General features: G+C 48.3%; 1 protein-coding gene across 3 annotated transcripts; it reads left to right on the top strand.

The window, feature by feature from the left end:
- Positions 1 to 235: 235 nt before the first annotated feature.
- On the top strand, positions 236 to 17,614 carry ORAI2 (ORAI calcium release-activated calcium modulator 2). Of its 3 annotated transcripts, none has more exons than XM_010402503.3 (4): positions 236 to 1,716; positions 4,161 to 4,206; positions 7,050 to 7,290; positions 12,710 to 17,614. In XM_010402503.3, exons 3-4 carry the CDS (start codon positions 7,063 to 7,065, stop codon positions 13,253 to 13,255), a joined length of 774 nt encoding a protein of 257 aa, XP_010400805.1. In that variant the 5' UTR covers positions 236 to 1,716; positions 4,161 to 4,206; positions 7,050 to 7,062; the 3' UTR covers positions 13,256 to 17,614. The 3 variants fall into 3 exon arrangements, with proteins under 3 accessions (XP_010400805.1, XP_039418578.1, XP_039418577.1); XM_039562644.1 differs by lacking the exon at positions 236 to 1,716 and adding an exon at positions 2,207 to 2,490; XM_039562643.1 differs by lacking the exon at positions 236 to 1,716 and adding an exon at positions 2,207 to 2,359.
- Positions 17,615 to 18,758: the final 1,144 nt, after the last annotated feature.

An 18,758-nucleotide genomic window follows, 5' to 3' on the forward strand; every position in this document is an offset into this window, starting at 1 on the left:
CTTGGTTAATGCCAAATTATTTTAAGCAAAAACAGTAAAAAGAGAGAATCTCTTTTTAGATTTCGCCTTTGTTGAATAGTGCTGCCAGAAATCCTGCATTTTGTCTGAGCTGGCTTTATGTAATGGCTTATCAGTGGTGTTACTGTGGTGGCTGGGAAGCAGATGTGACCAATTGCAAGTGATGTTTGTGTTTAGTTCCCCTGTACATACCCAAGGGCTTCAGAGGTGGGTAACTTCTGACCTGCAAGGTCCATATCCCCTCTGCCCCCCAGGTTAGAGATCTGCATGGAACTGTTTTCTGCTCAATCTCCACAGGGGCAGGTGCTGCAAGCTGTGGCAGTGTTTCATTCAGATACAGGATGGATGTTCTGCAGCTGGCATTTTCCCTGTGGAGAGATTATTTATGAGCATTGCTTCACGTGCATCCCCCTTAGGGCAGGCAGACCCTACGGATACTGTGTTGTAGGATGAGCCATAAAAACGTGAGGGGTTTTTTATGGGCAGAGAAGAACCAAGAGTCTCACAAATAAAGATGTTCTGCCTCTGAGCTTGTCAGGTCTTTGAGCTGAGTAAGTGCTGTTCTGCATTAAGCAGAGCAGATGCTGCTGAGTGAGGACACGCTTCCCTCAGCCATGAGGAAGGTGAACTCGAGTTTGTCCTGGTGATTGAACAAATTCAGGTTGTGTGGCCTCATCCTGCCTCCCTAAGACGCCACCGTTACCCGCGCTGAATTATTCATGCTCTGTTTTCTGGGAATGCCGAGTTTGTAGGTGAAATCTGTAAACAGCAGAGAGCATGTTGGTGAAGGTGGGATCTGCCTCACGCTCTGTCTCGCCGGGGTGGCTGAGTGTAGCAGTAGGAGCTGTATTTGGTAGGTGTAGCTGTGAATTCCCATAAACATTCCGCCGCGTTGTGGTTGTTCGTGGCAGTACGAGCTCGTTGAGAATACAAAGCACTTCAAAGGGAGGTTTCAAGGGATGTTTCTTCGTTTAGAATAAAATGCAAATGCGATGTGACCTCAAAACGGAGAAAACGTCATCCATGGAGTAGAAAAGGGGAAGTGCTCCCGTGCATAGTAAAATCAGGAACAACTCTACAACTGCTTCCTATTCCAAATAGAGCACCAACAAAGCGGTAATAACTTACAGGCTTGAAACTGCCAAGGAGTTTGACCTGCTTACACTAAATTCGTGCTCTGGGTTGTTTTCTAGAGGAGTCCTTCTCCTTTCTCTGATGGAGATTAACCCTCAAGGGCTAAAGTTTGCTCTGTTCCATTTCTACTCGTGTATGTGCGTATGTGGGACCCCGAGAGACAGCAGTGTTAGTGCTGAAACCGAGCAGGGGTATTCCTGCTCTCAGAGGTGAAAAGCACACTCAGGATAACACGTATCTGTCTCTTTATTAGCCTTTTAAGAGTTATTTTCCTTTGTTCCCTCCCCCAGGCAGAATGGAATTCAGGAAGATGGGATTACCCTGTGATAAAGCTGACCCATTGTGCTGCCTTTCAGCATTTTCTTTATCTCATTTCCAGGGAAGGAACTCCCTCTCTTTCCCATAAGGCTGTCCCTATCCTTTTGATGGGTTTATACAGGATTTCCTGCTGAGTCAATAGCGGAGGAGTGCAGGGAGATAGCAGTCGGGATTCGCAGGGAGCCTGTGCTCAGCCGGAGGAGGTTCAGCCCGGCGGAGGCAGAGCAGCGCTGCCTTTTGACTTATGTAAGTGGCGACTTTTTGCTGTATAATTAATAATTGTAATAAAAGCACATTTGCATCCCATTGCACCAATACCTTCTCTGTGGCAAGATTTAGAGATAACACAAGGTCCAGACCCACTAACACCTTTACCCAGTGGGTGGGTTTCAGCCCGACCGCGACTTTAGGGATCCGCAGACCTGATTTTTTTTTTTTTTTTCCCCCCACAGATGCATGCTCACAGCGGGACTCCCGAGCGCTGCGGGAGCGGCTCCGTGCCGGGGGGATGCCCTTTCTCTATAACCGCTGAGTCCATCCCCCGTTTCGTGAGACCCCCAGGCCCCCCGAACGGCTCCCCGGGAGGGGCGGGGGGCGCCGGCCCTTGCGGGTCGGGGGCGGGCGGGGGTCGTGTCCCCAGGCCCCGCCCCCGCCGCCGAGGGGGCGTGGCCGTTCCGGCCGCGGGCCAATGAGCGGGCGGTCACGTGCGGGGGCGTGGCGGCGCTGCCCCCCCGTTTCCTGCGGGTCACGTGGCCGGTGCCCGGCGTTGCCGTGGCAGCGGCGGAGGCGGCTCCGGCTCCTGCTCCCGATCCCGCTCCTGCTCCCGCTCCCGCTCCCGCTCCCGGTCCCTCTCTCGGGGCTACTGGCACGGCCCCCGGACGGCAGCGCGGTGAGACACGGCCCGCCCCTGAGGCTGCATCCCGTCCGCAGGGGGCTCATCCCCAGCGGGGCCCGCGCTCTGGGGCAGCGGGCGGCGTCCCCTCAGGCGTGTTTGGGGTGTGGGGCACTCGTCCTGCAGACGTGGGAGCATCATCTGCCCGCGGGGCTGCGGGAGGAGGGGGTCTCGTCCTGCCCGGGGTGCTGTGGGGGGAGTTGGATTCATCCTGCCTGAACAGGGGTTCCCCTGCCCGGGGCGGTGTGGGGGAGACGCGCCTCGTCCTGCCCGGCCGGGGGCATCCCGTGCCGGGGTGGTGGTGGTGGGGTTCGCGCCTCATCCTGCCTGGCTGGGGGCACTCCGCTGCACCTGGACAGGGTGAATGGGAAGGGTCCGCTGTGCGCAGAGAAGGGGGTCCCGTCCTAGCCGGCAGTGCTTTGGAAGTGCCGTGGGAGGCAGAAGGCAGGCCAGCTGCCGTGGGATATATCCGGACAGGGATCCCTTTCGCTGGAGTGCTGTGGGGGAGACACCTCCATCATACGGTGCGGGGAAGCCCCTGCCCCAGGGTGCTTTTGGAAGAGGGAATCGAGGGATTGGGTCCCATCCTGCCTGAGGAGTTGTGGAGGATTCTTGGGACGCTGGATCGGGATGCAGTGGTAGGAGGTTGCATCCTGCCTAGGAAAGATCCTCTGTCCAGGTTGCCTGTGGAGGGAAAGGTCCTAGCTGGGAGGGGTTCTCATCCTGGCTTGAGGGATCTCCTGTTTGAGGCTGCCGTTGGAGGGGAGATCCTCGCTGTGTGGGATCACCTCCTGCCCAGGGTGTGCTGAGGGTGGCTGGGGAGGAGGAGGAGAAATCCCCTGCTCAGGCAGTGCCCCGTGAGGAGGATCCCGGCTGTGGTGGTGGGACCGGGGCATCACATCCTGCCTGAGAGGTGATCCCCTGCTCCCACAAGGGTGGTCACAGCTATGGAGTGTTCACACCCTGCCTGGGTACTCTTGACACCCTAGGGGTGCTGCTTGGGGGAGTCCCAAGCCAAAAGAGAACATAGCAAGGGGTTTCCCACGGCAAAGAGGGCTTGAGCTCATGGGGGTGGAGTAGCAGGGATTGGGATTTGGTTTAGCCGTGGTCTGCAGGGGCTTGAACAATGTTAGACAGGGAAGGAAGGGACTGGCACAAACGCACAGTTTGGGGGTGTGGGGCAGAAACCTGGGACTGGGGAGGGGGCTGGCATCCCAAAACCAGGCAGAGGAGCTGCCAGTGCTGCAGACAGTGCTCTGTGGGCGACTGAGCACGGCAGTGGTGGGAGGGGGATCTGCACAACTTGGCCCTGGTGGTGTCGGCTTCATTCCCAGCTGTGGAGAAATCCCCACACATGCCCTGAGATGTGAGGAGGTAATAGCTTTCCCTTTTCCAAAGGACAGCACTTGGCAGGTTAGGAAAATCAACATAAGGGAGCAATCACAGAGAGCTTTCTGTCCTACCAGTGCGAGATGAAGCGGGGTCAGATGCGTTGGTGGTGCAGTGGAAGTGAGTGAAGACACAGCTGGGATGGACTCTGCCAGGGATGCCTGAGGAAAAGGTCTCCTGGAGAATTCCTCATTCCCCATCCAGAACTCAGCAGCCCTGTGCAGTCAAACCCTGTAGGATAGTTATTTCTGTAAGAACAAGTATCCTAAACCTTTAACTTTGCAAGGCAGAAAGGTGAAATCTCCAGAATAAGCCTTCCCTGATGCAGATGAAGGCTGAAAAGTATTTCCAGAGTAAAACTGCTCCAGTTACAGCACATGTAAAATGCTTCTTTGGTCTTGTGTTTCAGCCCTTGAAGCCCTCCACCCAGTCCCTCCATGTCCATAGCCAGCAAGGTGAGTTTGACTTCCTGGCACTGCTTGTTTGGGTTACATTTGTGTTTATGGATTTTATTCTGAAGCTGTTTACTTACTTGAGAACATCTCTTGAGCTGCTGCAGAGTGAAAATTCAGCCTTGTGGTATTTTTAGCTTATTTTTTTAAGGAAAGAAGCAGATGTGATTGGGTTCTCTTGCCCTCTCTCTGTAACCTCTGAATTCATTTGTCTTTTTAATGGAATTTGTCCCAGGGGTCAAAGTTTCCTACATAGAAACTTCCTAAGTATTTTGTGAAAATAAATGGCAGAGTAGAGGCCATCACTGTCCCAGCTGGGGACAAAGTGACTGAATTCACGCTATACATTGCAGGATCCACACAGGATGTTGTCACAGGAAACAGCATCATAATTTTGCTGCTCACAGACTGTGTCTTCCTCCAGTCCTCCCAGGAGGCTTTTTTATTCTATAAAATATGTGATTCTTGTCTTTTCTGGAAACACAGATCAAGCAGGAAGGTTTGTCCCTGTTATTCATTCTCTTGTTTTTATTATGGCGTGAATGTTCTATTATTGCCTTTCTGTTTGTTTGTTTGTTTTGGGGGGACTTTTTGTTACTTTTAAATATTTTGAAAACTCTTGAGCAGGTCAGGAACCTCCCTGGAGTGTTCCAGGGGCTGTAATAATGGCCTTCTCAAAACCTGCTCAGGAATCATCTTGTGCTGCCGTCCTTGTTATGTCTGAGGGAGCTGGAACCTGAAAGCCCCCCCGTGTTCAGGAGGGACAATCTTGGACCTGCAGTGCTTTATTTGCTAATCTTTGTTATTGTGCCTGAAACAGCTTCCTTCCCTTTTAGAAACAGCATTCAGAGTTGTGGGCCGTGTATGTCCTTTTGATCTTTGCCACTTCTCCAAGTCTCCCAGCAGTCATGGCTTTATTAGCTGTCCCCATGTGGCCCCTGTACATGGGGAGCTGGGGGGATGCAGGCAGGGCTGAAAGGTGCCTGTGACCTTGAGAGGTGGTGCTGGGACTAATTAGTGCCACACACCAGGTGTGATTCTGGGCAGCATCTCCTCCTGGGAGCTGGTTCTGTAGCCAGAAGGTGCTGCTCTGGTGTCTCTGTCTGCCACCACCACAGCGCTCAGTGGAGGAGTTGTGAGTGAGGGGATTGAACAAAGAATCGTGGTTTCCGTTCTTTGGAAGGCTGAGTTAGTTTCAGATGTCTGTCAGAGTGGGAAATTTTTGCACAAAACATTTCATGGATGTTGTTCTGTGTCTGGGCATCACCACAGCCATTTGGCAGCAGCCTGGGGACATGGTGGTGTAAGGCATCCACCACCTGGAATATTCTTGCTGCTTTCATACATCTCTCAGTGTAATCCCTTGAATCCAAACGTTATAGAATTTCCTGGAAGCAGCTCGCTTTTCCCCTTGGAATTGCCTTTTCCTTTCCCTCTGCTCAGAGCTGCTGGTGGAAGTAAGGGAACAGGATTCTTGGTCAGATGTGGCTGATAAATGGAGTGTGAGCAGCTCAGGAAATTTAACTTCCCACTGCAAAAGCTTGGGAAGTTCATTTGTTAACCCTACACAGCATTCAGTTCTGTTCTTATCGTGGGAGTTTGGGGGAGAACTGTGCCCATCTAAACTGAGCTGTGACGAGCAATGCTTTAACTGAAAAAAACTGGTGTGTTGGTTTGAAAGTAAACCAGTGGGAGAAATTACACACAAATACCTTGAGACAGACTTCAGGTCGGAGTTACAATTTAATAGAAAGATTACAATAGGCGCAATGATACAGAAAAACAGACTTAAACCCACAAAGTCAGAACACAACGTGGCCCCTGTTAGTCAGGGTGGTGGTTGCAGTGCTGTTGAAGTGATGGTTGCAGTCTTGTCGAAAGTAGTGGTCCTGTGGATGGTCTGGCCCTCCTGTGGAAGTTTGGGTCCTCCTCTGGATGTCCAGTGGTGGTTGTGTTCAAGTCCCTAAATACATACATACAGTCAGATTCAGGCGGGAAGGTTCAGTACCTCCCCCAGGGCGGGGAATTTCACAATGGAATGATGTGATCCTATGAGTCACAGGATATTTTGGGGAGTCCTTTATGGCCTAGGTCGTTACAGCTGCTCATTCGTGCCGTTGAGCCATTATGGCCCATTGGCAGGGATGACCCCCTTGGGCTGGGTGTGGTTATCATGGCTGAGTTAATCAATTTGTGAAGACAAAGAAACACCACCCTGCCATGCAGCGTTTGCCTCCTTCCCTTATCTAACACCCAACTTGCAGCCTGGGGGGTCGGTGGTGCACTGTGCAGCTCCTGCAAACGACCATTAACTGTTCATCAGGAATAATGTAGATGGGAGTAGAATACATGGTTTGGTTACACCGCACGTTGTAACCCAGGAGGAAGGTTTCCAAAGGAGCAAAAAGTGACTCCCTGAACTGGGGTTACTTTGGTACTCTAAGGAGATGCATTTGGAGCCAGCCCATGATGCTCTGGGAAATGAACTGTCAGCTCAGAACAAAGATAAGATGGGGGCTAAGTGTATTTATGTAAAACACTTCTTTATTAGCGAGAAGGAATTAAAGGGCAAAGTTGAGGTGCCTGATCTGAAATGAAAATCCAGATGCTATGCAGCCTTCCTTAATTCCTGCTGCAGTAGTTCCCGGGTGTACCTTTGTTATCTTTCCTAGTTCTCGTGGTCATTTTTGGCCATTATGGATGGTCCTTTCTCAGTTCTGTCTTTGTTATTTGGTCCATCATTTTTCACTGACCAAGGGCAACTTTGTTCAGCTGTAGCTTTTCCAGTAGTTGATGCTCATCTTGTCCACCACCCCCTCTTGAACATGACTGTTTTGTTCCCTCAGCATTTCTCTCATCATGAGTTCTGAATTAAATGTTCCGGTGGATCCGTCCACTCCTGCTTGCTGCTCTGAGCCTGGCACAAAGGGCATGGATTATCGGGACTGGGTCCGGCGCAGCTACCTGGAATTGGTCACATCCAACCACCACTCTGTTCAAGCTCTTTCCTGGAGAAAACTGTACCTGAGCCGAGCCAAGCTGAAAGCCTCCAGCAGAACCTCTGCTCTGCTCTCTGGATTTGCAATGGTATGTGTGTTTTATAGATTTTTGAACTGTGAAGGTTTTTGGGTTCCCTAAAATCAACTATTAATCAGTGTTTTCCTCCTGGGAAGAAGCAGGCAGTTGTTTCCTGAAGAGACAAGATGCATCCGCCTTGGGAGCTTCTGTTTGGCTGCTGCTGCAAAGTTTGAGGCTGGCTGTCTCACTGCAGCAGGGATAAGTGAGCTGTCTAACAGCTCCAACCCACACACTCCCAAGTCAGCCCTTTAAAAATACTAATCCCCTACCTGCAACTGATCCTAAGTGCTCCAACAGCATTGCTAATCAATCCAGGACCTCCTTTGGCCCCGAGGCTGTCCGGTGCTGGCTGCCTTCATGTGAGGCTGCTCTTGGGCGTGGAGCACTTTCAGGCCCCTGTGGTTGCTGTGGTCCTGAACGTTATTTTAATTTCTCTGTGTGTTTTCTCAGGTCATGGTGTCTAAAATAAGGTGAAGGCTGGGTCACAGTTTGCCAAAGTGAAGTTTGCATAGCGTGATCAGGGAGATCGTGTTGTACCACTGAGGTGTGAGAAGAGGCCCTGAGCCTCAGACCTGGTGTCAGAGGGCTCTGCAGCCTGCAGGGAGCCAAACCTGGTATATTTTTGTCAGTGCTGCCTATTGGCAGTGATCCCTGGTGCTTGCTTTCCGCTGTGCAGCACTTGGGTGTTATTTGGAAGCAATTTGCATAGGTCAGAACCATGTCAGGAGTGAGCAAATAAACAAGACTGACACAGTCAGTGGTCCAGTGCTCAGGCCTGTCTGAGCTGTGTGTTAAAACACCACCATGCTGTGTCAGTGTGAGCCCCTTCATCTCCCCTCTGCTTTTGCTTACTGGGAGTGAGAATTGAAACCAGTTTGGGGGAGGTTTCCTGTTCAGGAAATGGGCAGGTCTGGTTGTTCCCGAGGTTTGTCAGCAGAGGGGCAGAGGGCAATGCCTGGGTGGCATGGGACATGATGTGAAGATGTTTCATCCTGCAGCTCAGAAGCTGTGGGGGGAAAAGATAGATCTCAAGAACTTTCCAGATAGCCTTTCTTGCTTTATTTTAGCTTCTTCCGCTGCTTTTTCCTCCCCCAACCCCCCAGATCATGAATCATCTGTAACATTACGACAGTCTGGGATGATGAAGTTGGTCACCCAAAGTGAAGCTGGAAAGCTGCAGGTGGGGGTTTCAGTGGGAGCAGGCTGGAGTGGGGACAGGGTACTCAGTTGCTTTGTCATTGCTCTCCACTCTCTGGCTGTGTGCAAAAGATGCTCTTAAAAACTTTTCACAAAGTCTGTGTTGATTTGTAACCAAACTTGTGTGCTGCAGGGGCAGAAGGTCCCTCCCTCCTCTTTTTGAGAAAGCTGGGTGCTCTCCTGTAGACTTCTCTCACTCAGGAGTTTGCTTACTCTAAAAATCCTCTTATGTGCATGCCCTGTGTGCCTCTGATTGCTGGAGTCCTGTTGTGACTGTTGTCTTTAACATGATTATTAAATTAACATTTTGTATTGCTGGGGACTGACCTACCAGCGTGGTCACACAAGGTGTCTGTGCTGGGGTGTGCTGTCACTGGCATCACTGGCACTACTGGGAGTCGGGGGCTTGCAGCCCACCCACACTGCAGGGCCGAACCACATCTCTGAGAACAAAGCACGCTTTCTCAACTCTCACAGCAGAAAGTTGCTGAAAGTCTTTGGCAAACCCACAAAATTAACCATTGGTTTTACATTCTCTTTGAACTGTTTAAAGTGCAGTTGAATATACACAGGTGTAAGTGATGTTAATTATGCTCCCTGGCCTAACACAAGAAATAGACCTGAAATCAGTAACTAAGAAAAAAAATCTCTTGCAATAAGGAATTCTCTTTATTAGCAAGCTTTTCCCCCAGCTGATTGGAAAGCTGAGGTATTTGTTCCTACTGGCTCATTTCTCCACTGGTAGTTTGGCATGCAGGTATTTAGGTATTTAGTACACGGATGTTTGCTCTCTAATAAGAGCACCTCTTTGGCTATCGATGAAAGAAGAGAAGTTATTTAGAGATAAGTATGTGTAGACGTGGCACTTAGGGACACGGTTTAGTGGTGGATTTGGCAGTGCTGGTGTAGTGGTTGGATTCTGTGATCTTAAAGGTGTTTTCCCGTCTGAACCATTCTGTGATTCTATTAAATAGTTTCCCCAAAGCCTTGAGTGCATTTAACTACGTAAACAAATGTCATGCAGGGCTTGGCTATTGCTTTATTTAATTCCCTGTCAGTGTGTTTGATGCAAGCTTGTTCTGTATTGGCTGAAATTATTGTGAGCTGATGGATATTCAATCAACAGGCGGTGGCTCTGATCCAGCTCCTTCTGGACAGGCTGCAGAATGATGCAAACCTTCCTCATTATCATCTCTGGTATTTCTGGCAGAGCACTGGGCAGGTCAGGAGGATGTGGGTCATTCCAATGCCAGGTTTGCTTGGAGGTGGGTTGTAGGGAAGCTGTATCTGCCTCGAGGAGGCTACAAATAAAGGAAATTTAGAGGGAGCTTAGGAAACCTCCTTAATAATTTTCCTGATGGAAATAAGAACTATTACTGCTAATCCATCTTCTCAATACTTGTCCAATTGCTACAGGATATGTATTTGATTAAAAAAACCAAACCAAAACAAAAATGCCGACAGATCTACTGGAGCGATTGTTTTTACAGTCTGCCAAACCATCTGTGTGAATGTGTCATGGTTTATGTTAAGCCATTTGTCACCCTTTTGCCTGATATTATCTGTCCTGGTCTAAATTTCTCAAGATAGATTACATCTTTGTTGTGGACAGTCTGAGTTATACTGGTCTAAAACCCACCATTATTGCATGTATTTAATTGCAGTTTAATTCTAAAATGTTGTAAGCACTTGATCCTGTAATTCTGGAGTTCAGCTGGGTGATTCTCAAGCTTAAAATTAAGCCTGTGCTGAAATATTCCATGGCTCGTCAGAGAGCTCAGCCTTGCAAAGTTGCTTCTGGGAAGAGGTTAAAATAAAGGGGGCTATTACATGGAAGAGTATAATTGTATCAAACATGACATATTAATAGTTTTACAGGCTAGGCAGCATATTTAATGATTTTTAAATGGGTTATGTCAGCTTGTCCTCTTTCTCTTATCCCGGTCAGGGAATGACATGACAGCCTGTGCTGGGTAGAGCAATAAGAGTTCACTCACCTTTTCAGTACTTGAGTGGGTTAAATGAACTGTTTTTCTGCCTTGCTGCCCTATCTGGATTGTTGATGTTTTTCCCTGAAATACCTCTTACTGAGCCATCAGTCAGTGTTAAAAATTCATCACATTGCACAGCTGAAGCTTGCCCTGGGGAATAGGTTAGTCTGGGAGGAAACATCCAATTAGCTGAGAAGTGCTGCTCATGTGAAGGATAACAAGCAGAAATTGATATGTTGACATCAGCCAGGCTTTCAGCTTTAATATAAAGCTATAAATTGGACATGCAGGTACAATTCCCGTTCAGCTGTGTCTCTGGCTATTACAGCACCCCATAATGAACAATGTACCTGCAGGTTTTCCTGGCTGATGGGGCATGACTGGCAACCACAGTGCTGTACAAATTCATTGTACAGTGAAGCAGAAAATAAGTCTGATCTCCTCCCTCTCAAATCAGTATAGGGGGAACTGCAAAGGGAACATACACAAGGCAACATGAAATGTGTTCTAATTAATTGACCTTGCAATTGATAGTGAAGCCAATCCTGTGTTAGGATTTTCTCTGATGTACAACAAGAACTACTGTAAACTGCAACCAGGAGCCTATGAAAACAAACAAACAAAGGGAAAACCCCAACGTGTTCATGATCAGAACAGAAGGCTGGGAATGCCCAAGAACTGTCACAGTATTTTTCGTGTCTCCAATATCTTAAATAGTTGATGTAGCTACAAAATCCAGACTTGCAGAGATTGACCATTTTCCACACGTGTTGTATCTTGTTTGCTGGTAAATGTGTTCAGACTTGACTGTGATCTGATGGGCTTCAGAGCAAATGCAGGTAAGGCAGCAGTCATGCCAACTGGTTTCCATTCTCTTTAATCCTTTTCAGGGCTTCCAACAGGGACTACATGAGCATACCCCTAATCTTCCAGTGCCTAAATAATATGATTTTAAGTAATGCCAGAGCAAGTGGTGCAGGTGATTATACAGAGCCTGAAATGGCTGCTCAGGGGAGTCTCATGTGAAGTCTGGATAACGTAATCATGAGTCAGTTCTGCAAATCCTTCTGTGTCCCAGAATTGAGTGTAGATTTGAAGCTTTGCCTTCTCATGATGTTCTTGAGAGGGCCTTCTTTCCAGCAAGCTGTGCTGGGCTGGAGCAGCAGGTCAGCTGGGATCACCAGAGCTTTTCCTTGCTGCCAAGAGAGTTAACTTTCCTGCAAATCATGAAGTGCAGCTGCAGATCCAAGCCAGCTGCTAGAGAGGAATGTTTGATAGTCTTGTCCACTGCTTTTGTAGCTTCTCTTAGCAGAAGGTTTGTGCAGTCCTTTCAGGGATGCCGCCACACAGAAGTACTGGTTTGCTTCATAGGTAGCTTAAGTAATCGTACAAATTCTTATGCTAAACCAGTTAAGGGGACTCCAGTTCTGATCTCAAAAGAGCCTCCTGCTCTCTTGCACATATTCTGCTTCTCAAGCTTTATTTGATTAAAATAAAAAAAGCTTAAGAGACCTGCTGTATGATAGCTCTTCTTTTGGGAAGCAGACTCCTGAGTTGCTGAGCACACTCATAAGTTGGTAGCGGTCAACTTCTGCTGAGTGTATCACTAAGTTATTACCTCTCAAGGGAGAAATTTGAGGATATAAATAACTTAAAAGTTATTTATCTGGGCATATTTGTAATAAAAGCAAACGTAAACTGTTCTGAGAATAGAAGGCAGTTATTTTAACTATGGGCTAACTTAAGTTGTAAAGTAGCTTGTGTGTTTCCCATGCTGGGTAGTGAAACCTGGCTGGCCACTGGCCAGAGGAGCTGCTTGGTTTTGCTTTTCTTTACACGCCTGAAGTTGAAACTTCCTGCGCTGCAGCCGCAAGGAAGGAGTGGCAGGAGGGGGTGTGATGGTGGGTTATAGCAGGCTGTCAGCTGCCTCCCAGCCCCATGTGGCATCTAATGAGCTCCTTCTGTTGTGTGCTGGGTTTGGGGCAGTCCTGTGGCTCATGGTGGCAAGGAGAGACATGTTCTTTGAGAAAACCACAGCCTCAGAAGGGCCACAGCACAGGCAGGCAGCACAGGCATCCTCATGGGTGACAGCAGTGATCCATCTGGGCTGCCATTCCAGAAAGCTCTGGAGTGTGTACTTGACCTTAGGTGTTCTTCCTGAATCAAGATGCTTTCCTGGCTGAAAGCCTTGAAAAGAGGAAAGCCAGCAGGTGTTGACAAGCTCTCTGTTCCTTCCCCAGGTCGCCATGGTGGAGGTGCAGCTGGAGGTGCAGTACAAGTACCCCCAGATGCTGCTGATCGCCTTCAGCGCCTGCACGACGGTGCTCGTGGCTGTTCACCTCTTTGCCCTCCTCATCAGCACCTGCATCCTGCCCAACGTGGAGGCTGTGAGCAACATCCACAACCTGAACTCCATCAGCGAGTCCCCGCATGAGCGCATGCACCCCTACATCGAGCTGGCCTGGGGCTTCTCCACCGTCCTGGGAATCCTCCTTTTCCTTGCGGAGGTCGTGCTCCTGTGCTGGATAAAATTCCTGCCGGTGGGCTCCATCCTGAAAAACGAGACCACCAACGTGGAGAAGCCCAGCAGCCACGCAGGGTGGCAGTCAGCACTGGTGTCCACCATCATCATGGTCCCCGTGGGTCTGATTTTTGTCGTCTTCACCATTCACTTCTACCGCTCCTTGGTGCGGCACAAAACGGAGCGGCACAACCGGGAGATCGAGGAGCTCCACAAACTGAAAGTGCAGCTAGATGGGCATGACAGAGGCATGCAGGTGGTGTGACAAAGCCTGCACGCTGCTCAGCCAGGGCTGAGAGCAAAACACCTGGTCTGCTGCTTGGTGAGACACACCAGGGAGGGATTGTCTTGAGGCTTAAATCTGTAAATGCTACTTGCCTGCCATTTCTAGCTGTGGGTTCTTGTGCTGTTCCACGTGCTGGGGGCTCTGCCCTGATTCTGGTCCCACACACTTGGTACTTAAGTTGACACTGCCGTGGTGTTCAAGGTCAAAACTTTATCTACCTTAACACTGGTAGCCAAAAATCTGTATCTTTTACAAATGCAATATTCTGTTGCCAAAAGTGAAACTGCATTGGCTGTCCCAAAAGCCATTGTGTGTCTGCGTGTGTGTGTAGGACCTGTCTTACATGTCAGAACTCCCTGGCTGTCAGTGCAGCCACAATTAACTGGCAGCTCATTCCTAGAGCAGAGCTGGTTAATGTGGGTACCTGCAGCTGACTCAAGGACATCCAGGAAAGCACAACAGAAACTGAGAATGTTGATCACTGTTGTTCCAAAGCAAGTATTCCATAAATACATAACCAGAAAGAAAACAGCCTTAGCTTTTATGTTCTTTTCTTGCTATTCTTTACTATATTTTTACAGCTTGGGAAGTAGAATTTTGAATTGCAGGAGGCTGGGAAGTTCTCTTGTACTTTCTTCAGCAGCATCTGTCACTTTAGATTGAATAAGTGCCAAGATCATGTGTTTTTTCCCAATAAGAGGCAAGAGTGCCCAGGGAAGGCTTACAGGTGTTTTAGTTTTAACAAGGACATTCTTAAAACAGAACAGTGACAGGGAGTTTAATGAGACAAGACTCTGAAGGACTAACAAAGCAAGTTTCAAGGAGGTAAAGGAGTGACAGCAAGTATTGTAGAAATCTGCCACCGTGTCTTCTTCATTTGTGCATTGCTGCAATGCCTTTTGCCTGGTTTGCTGGAGACAACAAGCCCAGTCCTGTGTTATTTCATCATTTGGGGTTTGGTTTTTTTTCTTCTTTTAATTGGCTGTAGCGTTTTTCTGTCAGAAATGAATGCTTCCCTCTCCCTCCACCAAAGCAGACAACTCCTCTGGTGGAACCTGGAGCTGTTCTGGCGAGCCTGATGGAGCTGGATCTGGCAGGAATGCTGTGTGCCATTAAAGAGTTATCCCTTTCCTTTGAGCTCATTTCTTTTTTCAGCAGCTGAGACAATGACACTTGCATGTCTGTGTTGCTTAGCAAGGGAAGCTTGTAAATTCCATAGCATCCTTGTGGGTGAAAACTTCTGTAAAAAAACCCCAATTTTATGATTTTTGGTAATTTTGTGGAGAGAAAAGAGTGTTTTGCAATCATCAGCTCTTTTAAGGGAAAGTCAGGCTTTCTGCCACACAGGGCTGCAAGAAGCATAAGCACATTTTCTTGGCCCTGATCCTGTGCTGGTTTCCTCCTCTGCACTCCAGAACTGCAGTTTCAGAGTCTCTGAGGCCTTATAGGTTTCTGAAATCATTAAGGATGTTTATAATGTTCTATTTAACCCTGGTCTCTTATTCCACTGGGATTTGAGGACTCTAATGGCAGTTTATTACATGTCAGCTTCCCAGAAGGGAGAGCACATGCAAACCCCAGGGCAGCAGGGTGAGACTGTCCCAATATTCCTCTCTGGCGAGGGCCTTGGGAAACCAACTCTCATCTCTTTTGTTTACATGCGAATGTGAGCGTTGCTGAACAAGTTGCTTAGCACTGTGTCTGTGGCTTTCATCTGTTGTTCTTGCTGCAGTTGGCATGTACCATATTGGCTGATGTGCAGCAAAGAAAATAGTCTTTGTGTGCTAAATGACTAATCTGTACTCATGTGCATATGCAGAAAACAAGGAGTGTCCTCCAGGAAACGGGGTGGTCGTGAAATTCATACGAACTCCCCAGGACTCTGCCCTCTCTCCCTCCTCTTTTTACCATAATAAAAATTAAAAGGTTTATACAACAGAATCAGAGTTGAGTTTTCTGCCAAGTGCTACACGTGTCGGCTCCTCCACCAACAGAATTTCTGTTGTGAGGCCAGAGCCAGAGCAGATGGGCTGAATCTCTCATCTGCACTTTGCACTCTCCTTTAACATCAGTAATAGTAGGACTTTGTGTGCTGAGGGGCTCAGGAGGCTGTTGAGGAAAGTACTGCACCATTTTTGCAATATCTCTTTAAAAGGTTTCCTCCTGTGCATACAGTGCTGCAAAAGCAATGCAGTTTGTTTGGGAACAGCCAAATCGTTCATTTAATTTTTTCAAATGTAATAAACTTCAGCAAATGAAGAAATGCAGTGGAAGCTGTGCTTTGACTTTGTAGCATAACTCGTTGAGGCTTTGGTGGGATTGGATTCAAGATCAGTCTCAAGGCAGCACGTCTGTGACTGGAGTGGGATCACCTTACTCCAGGGGGGAGTCTGAGGTACAGTTTAGGATGGTGTCCCAAGGGCAAATGCTCTTAAACCAGACTAATAACTTGCTTTCCTGTCTTTGCTTGCAGCTCTGTTTCATGTATCTCTCTGGGCACTGAATTCTCCCTTCCATGAGAAGCCCAGGGGGGTATTTTTGCTCTTTGATTCTCGAGGTTACCCATCACCTTTGTGCTGTAACTCCTTTCCCAACAACAGCACTTGCTTTTCTTGCTCCTGCCTCTCTTCATACAACTTGTTTATATTTTCACCACTGTTGGGTCCAGACTTGTGGTAAAGAAGGGTTACCTGTGGTACCAGCCACGGGAGTTCATCCATAAAGGAAGGAGTAGGGGTGTTGTAGTTGTCTGGCTGGGTGTTTCTGTGCTGCAGCACCAGAAAATCCTCCTTGCTCTTGCTGCTGTCCCCGTGGCTGTCAGCAGGATTCCCATCAGTCAAGCCAGCCTTTCCACGCTGTCACTGCTGTCCCAGCAGCTCTCTGTGTCACGTCTGGGTTTGTCTGCCTGTGCCTGGCCATGTCTGTCCTGTGCTGTCACCTCTCTGTCGTTCCTGGGCTGTCTGTCATTCTTGGAGTGTCCCAGGTCTTGTGTGGCTGCAATCCTGCAATGCCTGCAAGGAGATGCTTCTCCCAAGGGTTCCACCCTTAGCTGGGGATGTGTGTTGGCTTTCTGTGCCAGCTTTGGGCTCTGGGCTGCTGCAGTCTGGGGTTGCTGCTGCCCTAATTCTCACCCCTTTTGGGCTGTGGCTCTCTGGGCCAGTTATTGCCTTGTTTGAACTATTTCTCCAATTTTTGCACTGGAGCTTAGCAGCAGGACAGCCATGATCTTGCTTCAGAGTCCTGAGTCTTCCTTCAGAATTTTTTTTTGGACAGTTTGCCCAGCAGAAAAATGCCTGGAACCCTGCCTGCTCCCCCTAAAGGAGGGAAAGAGCGCTCATGGGCAGGGGAACAACACTTCTTTGTATCATTCCTGAGCCTTGGTTTAGGGCAATGCCTCTCTCCCTTTCCCTCTTAGCAGGAGTAAAGAAGGGGCACGACTGCGAGCTGGAGGAGCAGGATCGGGTTCTCCCTTTGCCGTGTTTAGTGGCAGCTCTCGCTCTGTGATCTCCCTATTTTTAATATCGCCCCGGGGCAGGCCTGGCTCCCTGTTTCAGTGGAGAGGAGGCTCTCGGGGAGACTTTACAACGGTGAGAGATGAAATAATGTTGGATTTGGCCATGTGACGGATGAAAGCGATACCGTGCGAGAGCCCCGGGTGCAGGGAGGGCTGCTGTAAGCGCTCAGATATCTGGAAGTGTTTATGGAGAGCACTGGGGTGGGTGCAGCTGCAGAGTGAACATCCTTCCACATCCTTCCACATCCTTCCGGTCCCTGGCTCTGGGATGTGGGGATGGGCAATCCCAGTTTGCCTCGAGGTTACCTGTGCTGGGCTCGGGGGTGGAGGTGCTCCTCCTGCCTTTCCAGGGGATTTCACAGTGTGCTTTCTCCTCTTTTCCTGCCTTCAAACAAACAAACCAAAGGCCTTGGATTTTCCCTGCTGCTGTAGATTTCTTATCTTTTAAATCTCATTGCATCAACTTCTAAGACAGCTTCCTCAACACTCCCTCAAGCTGCAATCTCAAATTTGGGGTGGGTATTTTCTGATTAACTCACAGGCTCTCTCTTCTACAGCCATCTCAAAGCAGTTGCAGTAATTAAAATTGACTGGCTGGATTTGGAGAGTATTCCCCTGAATCCTTGTGTGTCCAACTTGCTTTCTGCCCAGAGGTGTGACAGCCATGACTGCTAAGAGGGGGGAAAAAAAAAACCTGTGTTTTAGCTTTGCCTATTCTTGTTTTACCTCTGCATGAACAATATTTAATGTAGAACAACAAATGTATCTCAGTTATTGTCCAGCTGTGTGAGAGAAACTGGATAAACTTGCTCAGTTTTATGCTTCTTGGTGATTTCAGACTGATTTTTTGAAAGGCAGCTCAAGTCCTCCAGCATCCTCTATGGGTTAACTTGGATTCTGCCTTTTTGAGAAAAGAAGCTTGGTCAGATATTATTGTTCTCCTTTTGCAATGCACAAGGAGATAACAATTAGATGCACTTCCTTTTAGTGAGGGTCTGGGTCTTGGCGCATGTTTTACAAGGAGGTTAAGGTCACAAACAGCTGTGACCGGAACTCCTATAACAGGAAGACCATTAAAGATTGTCCTCTGTTAATAATACCAGCTTAGTGGACAAAATTACTTTTAAGCGCTCATTAATTAAGATTAAAACATCTTTATACTTTTCTCAGATTTCTATGGTACTTGACAGTTAAATTGTTAATAGTTTGTAACACTGCTAAACAGGATCTTCTGGCACTTTTTTCTGGCTTTTTGGGAGAGAATGTACATGAAGTTTTAAGGAGTAATACTGAACAGATGGGTGTGCAATTGCATTTTGATCCAAGGATGATGCCCAAGAGGCTGTTTGACAGGTGAAAAATGTCAAAAGACTGGCACAGCAATGCCTGTGTAGTGACTAGAATAAGTTTTTGACTTCAAAAACACCAAGAAAAAGCCCTCACTTTTTGGCTCAGTATTTGATTATTTGCATTGTTTTCACATTTAAGATATCAGCTAGGAAGAGCTGGAATCTTCTGGCAAGAACAGCAGCTTCCTGCATAGTTCAATCGAGGCAGAAAAATTCAGCCAGCAAATGCAGAGCACAAAATGAACTAGCACTGTGTAAGTTATTGTGGCAATCTGATTCATCAGAATCCATCATCTGCTTTCACTGTGGAGAGAATGGAGCAGCAGGGACACACACAGAAAGTGTTTTAGCAGCCTGAGAGCACAATATAAATGTAAAAGGGAGCATTGGAAATTGGGCCAAACATTAATGGCAATACTTGACTGCTGCAGTATGGTGAGCAGGCCTGTGGAGAGGCTTGGAACTGAAGGGTGAGGAGGATACAGGTGCAGTGTTTGCTCTCTCTGTGACAGCCTGTGCTGGGTTTCCTCCCTGTGTGTCTGTGCCAGGCTGGCAGCCTCCTCCTCCTCCTGCTTGGACAAAGTCCCTCTGCTCCAACAGTAGCTCCAGGTGCTGTCCT

Source organism: Corvus cornix, chromosome 19, assembly GCF_000738735.6.
Source record: "Corvus cornix cornix isolate S_Up_H32 chromosome 19, ASM73873v5, whole genome shotgun sequence".
Taxonomy (NCBI): Eukaryota; Metazoa; Chordata; class Aves; order Passeriformes; family Corvidae; genus Corvus; species Corvus cornix.